This window comes from Molothrus aeneus, chromosome 20 (assembly GCF_037042795.1).
Source record: "Molothrus aeneus isolate 106 chromosome 20, BPBGC_Maene_1.0, whole genome shotgun sequence".
Classification (NCBI taxonomy): Eukaryota; Metazoa; Chordata; class Aves; order Passeriformes; family Icteridae; genus Molothrus; species Molothrus aeneus.
In genome coordinates, this window is record NC_089665.1 from 5,439,554 (window position 1) to 5,451,783 (window position 12,230).

Below are 12,230 nucleotides of genomic sequence, written 5' to 3' on the forward strand. Positions count from 1 at the left end.
CCAAAGGCAGCTTTTTAATCTGACAGAAGTTAAAAAGATGAAGCAGAGAGCAGGGATTGGGGTTTGTTCAGCCCTACAGTGCTGTGTCCAGCCCAGCTTTACCCTTTGGATAAATCTCTGCTTGACTGGGGGTTAAAGCTGAGTCAACAAGTCATGAAAATGATCATGATTATTTTGGGATGCAGGGGAGAAGCCTGGCGTTCAGTATCACACGATGCAAGGTGACTAGCAAACACAAGACTCTTCAGCTATATTTTACCTAAGTAAGCCTCTGAAAATATTTCAGCCCTCCTCATCTTCTTGCAAAAATGTCTTTTTTGTTACTTTGTCAAATATTTTAGTTTCTCTCCCTGATTACAAATGTCAAGATTAAGTGAGCTGTGTTGGGCGAAAGATTAGAAATGGTAATAAAAATAACCTGAACAAGACATGAATTCATTACTTCTGAAATAGTTGCCTAAGGAATGTACAACTAGTCTTTGAAGTGTATAATTAACATGACAAAAAGTTGAAAGCTATCAGTTTGGTTACTTCAGGACTTATTTTTCTTGTTACTAAAAACAAAAAACTCCCACCAGAATAGGAGATGAACATAAGGTCCTCAGGTTCAAACCAGCCCTACATCTGCTTCAATGTTCCCTAGCTGAGAAGAAAAAAAAACCACATTAAGTAAATTCAACCTGATGAGTGTTTTGGTTCTTCAATGAACACAGGAACATTTGGATTCTCTACTCCTATATTATGCTATAAATTGTTCCCTAAGTAGGTCACCAAGGCGATTTCTGTTTCAAGACAAATCCTCTCTACATGAACCCACAAAACAAAACCAGAGCCTTGGCTGTCAGGGCATTGATAGATCTCCATCAAGCCCACTGCTGTCAAAAAAGTAAGGGGAGTGCTCTTTTTAACTTGGCATCTGCTATCATGATTCAACTCTTTGCAGAGAAATATACTATTACTCCATATGGCAGCTTCCCCAATTGTAAAAGGGCAGCCAACTTCTATGGCAATGAGAGCCTCAGCAAATTAACAACTGAGTCTGGCACTAATGAATGCTCCACTGTCTCAATAGAAGGTAGCTGGAGGTCTCCTCACATGTTTTCTCTGAGCTTTGTTCTAGCAGGAGATGCTACAAGAAACAAACTGTGCTGCAAGCCCTTCAGAGATTTAATAACCCAAATACTTCACTTCCCTCCTGATCAAAGGAAGCAGCGACTTGAGAGTGCCTTGTTGAGAGTGCCCAGTGCTGTGGAGGCTGACTGGGACTGTCACCTCCACACTCCCCTCAGAGCAGGAGCCACATTTTACCACAGCTGACCCAAATGTCACCTCAGCTTCATGACCTGGTTGCAGAGGGAATCCAGCAGAGGCTGGAAGGGCCCAAGAGGGTGGAAGGCAGGCCATGGAATTCATTCACTGTCTGTGCTCCTCCACTGCATGACTCTGCTTGGAGCCCAAGTGTGGGACTGCTCCTTTGAGTGCCAGAGGAGCTATTTCAAGCTGTTAGCCCAAAGACTCATCAATAAGTCATAAGGCCCAGAATGGAAGTCAAAAGAAGGGGAAAAAACAGTTGCTGAGGCAGAATAAATAGTAACTTCCATTGCATCCTCTTAAACTAAAAAGAGAATGAGCTGCTTCACAATATTCCTTTCTATGGGCTGCTACACTGCAGGAATCCAACCCAGTTCTACCTCCTGGAGACCTGAGGTGAGAGAGGCAGCTGCAGTGCAAGGTAACTGCATTTTGGGATACTGGGAAAATCATCCTAGAGGACCCAGAGGTTATAAATACTTGAAAGTATTTAACTCCAGAGCAAAACCAGGAGTTGCTGACCTCCACTCCACAGCCTGGCAGCAGTGGGGAAGAACCTCCTGATGATTTCCAGAGCACTGGAGACAGTCTCTGGCCCAAAGCAGAGGGGGAACATCTCCCTGGATCTGTCCTGTCTTTATCAGATTGACAGCCCAGTGTGATAAAGAGGCTCCCCCAGGGAGTGCTGTCCCTGCCATGCACCAACACCCTCATTAATGAAACATTAGCTGCTGACACCATTTCTCCTCTGCCTTTCCTGGAACACACACTTTGCCTTGGATTAAGCTGTCTGGGGCAGGCATGTGCCTTTGTGAAACAGGCTGGAATTTAAGAGCACTAGAGAAATGTTAATCACTCAGCAGTTGCCATCTTCCCTGCAATTCCTTTAATTGCCTCCATTCTTACTGACAGCTCTCCCTGCCTGCTCCACCACAGGTACTTCCTCTGTTCAGACCTGCCCCAGTTCTTAAGCCCATTCAAACCTCATGCCCAGTTTACAGAACAGTGTAACTGCAAAAAAGCCCTTAATCTACACAGATGCAAGCAGTTGGTTTGAGGTGTTTGAAAAGTCATAAAATTCAACAAGTTTCCATTTCAGTTTTTTCTGGGAGAAGCTTGGAAAAGGAAGAGGACTAAATTTTGGCCAGACTCAAGGCCCAGATCCATGAGGTCTGACTGTTTATACATGGTATTGTGTGATTAGAGTCTTACCTCATTGTTTTGGGCATCTGCTGAGCTCCCCCCTGCCCAGAGCGAGACAATCCTTACCTGGAGGTTGTTCAGAGGCTCCATCTTCATGACTGGTCCCAGAGTGTTGAGGGGCAGGGAGACATCAATGCTTTGGTTTGGCATCAGAGGTGTGTGAATGGCCAGGGGGGTGCTTGGGATGACTCCAAAGCTGGGCAAGAGAGAAACAGAGGTGATGAGAGCAGCCCTGCATTGTCCAAAATATGTCCAAAATATAATGTTCCTTTTGTCAAGCACCACCTGCCTCATCTTCCCACTACTCCTGAGCTGCCCCTGCTGCTGCTCCAGGGAAGGAGCACAGCTCAAATGAGCAGACAGAGCAGGACAAGGCATGGGAAACTCACTCATTTGCTGACAAATTCACCATCCTGCCCCAGGGCCCAGCTCCTGGGAGCTCTCCCATTACCCACAGGGCACTGGTCTGTGTGCTGAGCAAGGAATGGCCTGGACTCAGAGCCAGGTGCTGTTCCTCTGCTCCTGAGCACTGCAGGGAGGGTGCATCACACACTGCATGGCTGCTGCAGTGGCACAGGGAGCTGGACAGCCAGCCAAGGAGGAACATGTGCCTTGGAACAGCACTGCAGAACAAATGAATCAACACATGCAGCTGCCTGGGCCTGAATGACAGCACCTGGCCCAGCTGCCTGCTTGGAGGCTCCTTCACTGGGGATGTGTCCCAGCAATGTTTACTTGCCTGTTCAGTCCAAGGAACACTGAATTCCACAGGCAGCTCTGCTGAGCATGGAGAAGAGGGAAAACATCTCACATTGAACACAACCCTCCTGTACTACAGACCAGCTGCTTTCCAAAAGCAGATGGAAGCCCTGGTGTTTTGGTGTCCACTCATAAATGCATTTCTCTTTAGCAGGATTCACCTTAGCTCAGAGGTCTCAGGAGGTTTGCAGGATGGATAGGTGTATGTTTTTATTTTATTCACTAAAAGCCTGGCTCTGCACAGCCAGCCACATTTATCAGGTTTGCCATTCTTTCAGGAACCAATAAATGCCCCATTCTTGGTTCTCCTTAGTTTTCAGCTCTAGGAAGCTGAAATATGAATATTCCTAGCAAGGGCTTAGCCACATGATTTGCCTTCTGCAGCCATTTCACCTTGGAGGACACAAACCCTCCTGTTTTCCCCAGGACTCAGAGGGGAACCAAACTTGCAGTTGGTTATTAAGGGGCTGTGATATTACAGGACACCAGAGCTTTAGATTTCTTTCATTTTTTTTTTAATGCTTTATCCCAAGACTGCAGTGAATACCATTAGCAGCAGCAGGAAAGGAGGGAAAAGCAATAGAAACTTCCCAATCACAAACCTTAACATTCACACTTAAAAGAACCAGCCCTAATGCAGCAGGCACAGTGGAAAGCATTGACAGGAGAAGAACATTTGTAAAAGAGTAAATAAATAGTTGTAGGTTGTATATGGAGCTTGTGCTGCAAGATGAAAAACTGCTGGTTTATTGTACAGTATTTAAACTTTCTACATCCTCAAAGCAGGTGTGGCTAAAATATAGCTTGATGTATGGGGGGAATAAAAAGAAAAAAATCACAAAATGCCTTTTGTTCCAGGTTAATTTGCATGAAACATTCATATACAGCAGCTTAGCAAAACTCTCCAGAAAATATGGCAGTCCAGGGAGAACATTTACTAAGACTTATTTAGCATAATGACTTTTCTAAGTAAATCTTATTCGTCCCAAGAAATCCTGAATTTGCAGCAGTGAGATTAAAGAGATGGTTTCAGTGGATCTTCAGCAGAGAGAAGCCTTTTCCAGTGAAGTGATATTAAGGAATACAGAGAACATGTCAGTCACAAGGTACTCTTTGCAGCCTTGATAAGAAGTAGCCTGGTCCTTGCTGAAGACAGCACCCAGCAAACCACAGGATAAGCTCTCTGGAAAGGGTATTTGTGGGAAGACACTGTGGCTGTGCTGCCATGTCATGTCCTTTGGCTGAGATGGGTTTCCAAGAACAATCTGAATTCCATCATCCAAGCTCTGAACTTTCAAGTGGCTGCTGCTTCTGACAGAATTGTTCTGCTGCCTATTACAGGGAGAACACGTGCCACAGGCTCCCAACTTGCAGCTCCTTCAGTGACAAGCAGCTTTATTAAAGAGTCCTGTGCTTCCAGACAGTCTGAGGAGCAGCAGAGCAATTAAGTCAGGAGGCAGAGGCATCATGGGTTGGTACTTGTGCAGCTCAGATCCTGCCTCTGTGTGCTCTTGCTTTGCCCAGGGCACTTACTGGCTATAAACTCACCAACCTGCCTAACAACTCATGAAGCTGCTGGAAAACTCCACTGAGGTGAAATGGGGCAGATGCTGTTTCAGAGCTGGGAGCAGGATGGCACTGTCTGCTGCCTGCGTCCTCTCAGATTCATCAGTCTGTGTTTTCAGCCCTTTCACACCATTTTGGTGTGATGGAGAGGTCAGGCTGTATCATCCAAGCTATTTCCATGACTGCATTATACACCTAAGCACAAACCCTCCTTAAATTTAGCAGTGGAGGCACAAACTCCTTTCCCAGGTGGATTCAATCTGTTGAACACAGAGCATTGCTAATTTTTCCTTACCTGTTCTTATTGAACTGAATGGCAAAGTCAGTCATGTGCTGCAAAGCCTTATTGGTGAAGTTCATCTCCATGTAGATGTGTCCCTGCCTGTGGCTGAATGTGCCTGAGATCTCCAATCCTTTAGCTTTCACTGCAGGCAGCCAAACCTTGAACACAAGAGATGTCATTCAGCATGGCCAGCCTGGCCTGAAGATAACAAACAAGCAGAGTTTTCCAATAGAGCTCAGAAATCCACCTAGATTGGCACACTGAGCCCACAAAAGCTAAAGAAACACTGCAGGGAAGATGGGACATGGGGTGTTGAAAGGATGGAGCTCACCACTAAGGAATAAACTTGCTGCTCCTAATCCATATTTGTTGACAGCACCCATGGAAGAAATCAAATTATGACAGCATTGGTGTGCACAAGAGCAGGGACAGCCTGTGTCCATCACAGCACAATGAGACTCACCCAGCCTGCTGCTGGACTTCTCTGAGGGCTGGTTGGGCTGTCAGAGGCAGGACAACTAAAGTCTGAACCAAATAAAATCACAGGGCTGATACTATTATCTGTTGGGTTCTGGATTCTCAAATCACCTCTGTGGGAAAAACCCAGACCCAGATCTGAGTGGTGCAAAATGAGCCAGTACTTGCTCAAAATTACTGGGGTTTTTTGGTTTTGTTTTTTATTTTTTTAAATATAAAGTACAATAATTGCAAGGACCAAAAATTTTGAGTACTGTCTGCAGTACCTTGAGATCCTCTGTTTCAGAGGATGGTTTAAAATTACCCACCCATGGGGTGCTAATTGAGTGCTAATTTTTGTTTATTCCCTTTCAGGAGCCTGAGCCCCCTGTGGCTGCTCCACAGCCAGTTTGCAGAACCATGTTTTGTGTCTCATGATCCCTCCCAACTCCATGCTTCAGCCAAAGCCTCTGTGATCTCTGTCGCTGACAGAACATTTCTCTGCATTCCACTGCAGCACCATCATCCCAACCACATGATTTTATCTCCACTGTCACGTTGGATTCAAACAAACAAACAAACAAACCTGCTGGGAAAGTTGCTGCAAATTCTGTCTTGCCCTCAGTTTTCTGGGGAAGCTTGTTAAGAAGCAGGTCTGCAGGAAAGCTGCTCTGACACAACTGAAAGTCTGGGATTTATCTAAGCCATTCTTTAGAGAAATGCTGTCACAGGTAAAATGAGGCAACTGCTAGAATGCCAGAAGTCTGTAACTAATAACTAACATTCCAACATGTGCTTACTCTACTTGGGAAAAGCCCAGGGCACCCCTAATGGGATTGAGTTGAAGTTTTAGCACCAGAAAGCCACAATAAATGGGCCAAGTGAGCAATGTCACGTTTGTAGCTCAAGGGGAGGCAAGGAACTGGGGATGGTTGTTTTTCCTTACGTACAGACTTGGGAGCCACATATCCTCCAGGAGCCATCCCCATGCCAGATGAGAGCTCAAAGAGATCGTTGAGTCCACTGACCACTGCTGGGGTGGGAGAAGGGGCAAAGGTGGCTGGCACAGAGGAGGGAATGTAGGTCTGTCCCACCTGGAGGAGTCAAAAAGAACAGGCACTCATTAACATCACGTGTGAGCACTGCTTATTAAATAAACCATGAACTTGGGCAATATCCTAAATATTTTAAAGCCATTTGCAGCTTCCCCACTGATTTATCAATAGTGCTAAATTATGCATTTGAATTCCAAAGCTCTTGGCAGCTAATCCCTACACTCGGCTGTCACCTCAACCAAGCTTCCACATCATTTTTTATAGCTCCAGTTATCTATTCCCACTGTAGAGGAATCTTTCTTCTCTATATCTCCTTCTCATAACACAATATGCTTTGTGGATCTACCCTACATAAACCCAGGGAGAAGAGCAAATTGCTTCAAACCTTCCCCCAACTATGTCAGTCTTCAGGAATCTGCAAGATTTTGCATATCCAGAGATAGCAAGGGAGTCATGACCGTGTTGTGTACTCCCACCCAAAGCCAGAGCTCTGCATGCTCAGCACTCGGGCCCTAAAGGTTCATTACATGAAGCAGAGCCTGCCAGAGGACAACCTTCCTGCAAGAAGGGCAATCATTCCCTCCCAGGACCTAAATGAGGGCATCAAAGCTGGAATATTAACCTTTAGGTGCCCAGCTTCAGATGGGACAGTCACACTCAAGTTACACTCCCAAATTCTCTTCCTGTGCTTGAGATCAGGATTCCCCAGGCAGCAGCCCAGAAACAGGCAGAGGGACCAGGACAGAGGTGCCTGCTGGGTTTTTGCTGGCCCAGGAGGGCAGAGACCTGGCTTTGTAGGTATGATCACCATGGGGAAGCACCTCCCATGTCCTGCTGTGGGCTGCCTGGCTGTGCAGGTGTCCTGTGCCACCAGCTCTCCTCTGCCCTCGTGCTGAAGGAAGGAAGGAACGCCAGATTGGCAGGGAAAGGAGGAGAGAGAACGACTGCAGCCATAACAAAGGTCTCTGCAAAGCCCTCCCTCCAGAACTGAGTTTGCTTTTCTCACTCAATTACTGAATCCAGAGTCCTGGGAAGAGGGACTGGAGCTTTCTAGGGGACACCACTTCTGGCTGTGGGTTGGAAGCACACTCCCTCCTGCCCACTGCATCTCCAAGCCACGTTTCATTCCCTTTCCACGCTCTTCTGGAAGAAGCTGCCATGAGCTTGAAGCCAGGGCTGCTTTAAGAGCAAGTTGAAACTGTCCCATGTCCTGGCAAGAGCTGTAGGCAGGAGGACACCCCCAAAGCACAGGCACAGAGGAGGTGGCAGCACTGACCACACAGAGTAGGAAAACTCAGAGCACCTGACCCTGATGTCCAAAAATCCTACATGGAGTTTGGGAGGAGAAAGCACTTGAGTTCAGGTAGGTCTGTGGTGACACTGGGTTAGGATTACAGGCCAGGCTTTGTGAGTAGGGATAAGCATCCTTGGCCTTTCAGCTGCTAAAGCAGTTGCACAAGGATGAGGCACTGCCAGGGTTAATGCTGCTGCTCCAACTAAAAGCTCTGAGGAAGAAGAGCTAAGCAGAGAGAGTGAACAGCTCTGGCCCTGGCTGCTCTCAGGAAAGCCCAGCTGGACTCAAATCCACAAAGGTGGGGACCTGTGTGTTTCAGTTGCATTTCTCCATTTTCAAACAACTTCAGGGCTTCAAAAAGCACCTTCCAGCACTCAGTGGGTGAGCTTACAACTGAAAAACCCCTGAGCTTTGAGCAGCTTTGGAAATTGGGGAAAAAAATGGAATGGCACTTACTGCCGGGCTTCCTCCAATGCCCCCGCCAAGGTCACTGCCAAGCTGAAAGAGAGAAGGAGAGAGAGGAGAGGGAGAGGAGATCATTTCAGCCAAGTGTCAGCCAGCCAGCACGGACCACTCCTGCACAGGACAGATGGAAATGCAGTGCTGGGAAAGCACAGGGAACAGAGGGGCTGCCTGCTGCTGTGGGAGCAGAGTTACCTAGAGAATGCTGCTGTGTGAGCAGAGTTACCTGCATTTACAGAAGTTACTTCATCTGACTTACTCCAGCCCTGGGCTTGGGCTCTTCAGCAAAGCCTGGAGTCTGGCAAGGAGCTCCCAGAGGTCCTGCCTGCTCTGCTTGCTGAAAGGTTTTGGTTTGAGGACAACTACCCCATGCCTTCACTGTGGTTAGTAAGAATAAAAATCCATCCCTTCTTATGCCTGTTGTCTGCACCAAAACCTCCCTTTTCCACGTTTCATGCATTGGTGCTTTCCCCTCAGCCCTGCTGCTGCCAGCAGGACCCAAGCAGCTCCACAAAACCCGGTGGGGTAACTGTGAAATGGCATAAAAATAAAACTGACAGGAAGGCTCACTTCCTGAAAGCTTTAGTTTTCTAGGGAACAGCTAGGAGCCATGGGCAAACACAATGCACCTTGGCTGTGTTCCTCAGACAGCAGCTCCTTTCAGCACTGAGGAAGAAAAAGAATGGGATCTGTGCTGCCTCTGACAACAGCTCAGAGAGGGGGGGCTTTGAAGATGCTCCCCTCCCTCAGACAGGGAAAAAACAGCTTCATCATCTACAGCAAAGAGATCTCACAGTGCACCAGGCTATTTCAGTTCCAATTTCTGCCAAGCTGCACAGTCACATCTGAAGTGACCCAAACAGCTCTCCAGAAACACTAAATCCTCTCTGGGGCTCAACTAGAAGCTCTCCCCTCACAAGTTCCCTTTACAAAACACCCAGACCACATTTCCAGTGATAAAGTCCATTTTTCAAATCTCCACATCACTCTGCATGCTCAGGAGAATTCAGAGATCAGGACAGGCTCCAAGGCTTGGCTACAAGTGCTGTTTGCAAGTACATCACCCCTGTGAACAATTAAAATGCAGTTAACAGATAACCAGGAGCAAACAAGCACAGATCTGCAGAGGTTAACTCACTGCAGAGACATCTCCAGGCTTATCTGTGTCCCAGGCTTTGCTTCTGAAGACCAGGGTAATTTTTTGCCTAGAACAGGGGTCTTTTGGGGTCACATTCAGACAAGGAACATGACCTGACAACATCCACAGGGGATGAGGATGATGCAGGGCTGAGGTAAGAGCCAGCCCCATTAGGAAAAGGCTGGGCTGGCAGACCAGAACATCACAGCTCACCAGAGATGGTCTCACTCTACTCTTCCATTTGATTAGGGTTTGGGGAGTTAGTTTGGAGTTAGTTTGTTTTTAAAAAAGCATGTGACAAACTGGGTCAACAAAGGCTCTGGATATGTTGCTCAAATAAGTGCTGGTGTGTCAGAATATTGAACAAATGCACCATATAGCTGAAGCAAAAGCTCCCAGGACTGCCTATGCTTAGAGCCAAAAAGGCTCTGACCTTTTCCCTCTGCACAAAAAACTTGGAAATTAACTTTGCTCTGATCCCCTCCAGCCTGTTCCCTGAGAGATCTCACAGCAAATGTGTTTTATGCTGGTCAAGAGACACCATAAAGCTTCATACCTCTCTCCATCAGAGCACAGATAAAAAGGATAAATTGCCCTGAGAAGAGCAGCAAAGGTGTAAGACAGTGACTTACCAGAAGATAACTAGCCTCCATAAAACCTGTAAAATGTGACAAATCCCTGTGCTCCCTGGATCTCTCTCCTATTCCCAGGCACCTCTCCCTCCCCATGTCCTCACAGGAGCGACATTAACCACTCCAAGTGGGTGTTAGGAAAGAACAAATCACACACAATTTGCTTTTTGTTAAGAGGCCTTAAGAGCTTTTTTCCTGTATGGGACTCAGTTTATCCCTACTTGAGGCCATGGTAGAAGCTGAGAGAATCTCATCTCTTTCAACAGCCACCTCTCCACACAGCAGCCCAGGCTCTGGCTGTCCAGTTTTGCTCAGCTGACTTAAGAAATAACAGATAAATGTGAGTGATTCCAAAGTCAAAAGAAGGCTCAGTCAGAGACCAAAGGAAGCCAGCCAGAGGATGCAAATCCAATTAATATTGAGCTTATAAAATAAGGCTTATTACACTGTCAAGTCTCCCCCACTAAAACAGTCTGACAGAGCAGAGTTCTGTTCTATTGACTGCTCTCTAATCCAAGCCATGGTTTAGATTAATATATCACATCATTTACATCTTGTTACTGGCTCACTGAGGAGTAATAAATGCAACTATTACACCTCATCCCTATTCATAGTCTTGCATGCAGATGAACTTCAAGCTTCATATTGACAGGCAGCGAAGTCTGGGGGAAAAGAAAGAATCCAGTTCATTCCCAGGTATTATTGTATGCACACAGGATTTCTGGTTCTGTTGTCTGCAGCAGCAGAAAGGCTGGTTTATCAAGCAGCAAGCATTTTACAAAGGGTATTATGGAAATGACTGAATAATTCTGCATAATCAAGCCAGATGTTAACTATTCTAGCATTTCCTACTACACTCATCAGAAGGAGCTGCAGGGTAGGAACCCAACCTCGAAGCAGCTCCTACACTGATGGTGGCTGCAAGGGACAGGGAATGACATATTGGGGTTCCTTGAGCTATCCACAAGTCTTCCATTTTCCCTAAGTGTCAGGCCTTGGGGGGGAAAGTAGAATGTGGATTTATTGCTTTAGTTAAGACTTCAGTTCTCATAAAAAGGAGAAAAAAAGCCCTGACTGGCTCAGAGAATTTACCAGGAGTCTCTGTGTGTTTTCAGATTGGATCCAACATCTCTTTTCCATGGCAGGAAGCTCTGAGCTGCTGCAGCCCCTCTTTAGTGGCTGGAGGGCTCTGCAGAGCACAGCCTGAGCCTCTCCTGGCTCCTGTGCTCAGGCCCAAGCACTGCAGATGTGCTCCAGAGCTGCAGAAACAGAGCCAAGGAGCTGCAGCTCCTCCAGGTCCCTACAGGCAGAGCTGGCTCTAGCCTGACTGAAGAGAGAAGTGACAGCATTTCTACTGCACCAGAAGTTACAGGGGGGAAGTTAATAAAGAACTGATCAATTCCACATCAGATCCAGGCTGCACTTCCCATTGCAGCAGCACAAAGTCTCTTTTTCTGTTTTTCTTGCCTGTCACCCTCCCATGGCACCGATGCTTTCCCCATTCAGGAACTGCAGGTCTGGTTTTCCTCCTGTGGGATGCCCAAATCATAACTTTATTCCAAACTCAGAGTGATGGAAGAGACTGTAACAGTGTGTGAGTAAGAGGGAAGGAGGAAGACAGAGAGAACAGGAACCAATTACCCACGGAGTGTCCTCTCCCATCTGGAGTGACAGGCAGAGTGCAGAAGGAAAGAAACAGAGATTAGTCAGGCATGAAGTGCTGCTGAAGCAATTCCCCAGGACTGGCAGCTCTGGTTAACCATTTCCATTTGTCTCATGGGCAGACAGACAGTCCTGCCAGGAGGACAACCTGGATGTGCCTTACAGGAGAGTCAGGAACAGCCCCACACAGGAGAAGACCATGTTAATACAGCTGCCAGCCCCACTTACTGTGAAGGTGGGTGGACAAGGGCTGGCTCTTGATGGTCCAAAGGAGTTCATGGCACTGCAAACCCCTGATTCTGATCCTAAAGTTGGCAGCCTGGAGAGCACAAAGCCTCTGCTTCAGGATGAAGAACTGCCAGCTTCAGGAGATGAGCAGAGGATGGACAGGAAGTCTCAACCCCCAGAG

General features: G+C 47.0%; 1 protein-coding gene across 4 annotated transcripts in view; it reads right to left on the minus strand.

Moving 5' to 3' along the window:
• AP2B1 (adaptor related protein complex 2 subunit beta 1) overlaps window positions 1-12,230 on the minus strand; it is a 78,495-nt gene that overhangs the window by 19,683 nt on the left and 46,582 nt on the right. For 3 of the 4 annotated variants that reach the window (XM_066563212.1, XM_066563213.1, XM_066563214.1), the window contains exons 15-18: window positions 8,384-8,425; window positions 6,529-6,672; window positions 5,135-5,280; window positions 2,581-2,710 (exon numbers count right to left, since the gene is read on the minus strand). In XM_066563212.1, the coding sequence (XP_066419309.1) occupies window positions 2,581-2,710; window positions 5,135-5,280; window positions 6,529-6,672; window positions 8,384-8,425 (462 nt within the window). The remainder of the gene's footprint in view (window positions 1-2,580; window positions 2,711-5,134; window positions 5,281-6,528; window positions 6,673-8,383; window positions 8,426-12,230) is intronic. The other variant, XM_066563215.1, reaches the window with a different exon arrangement.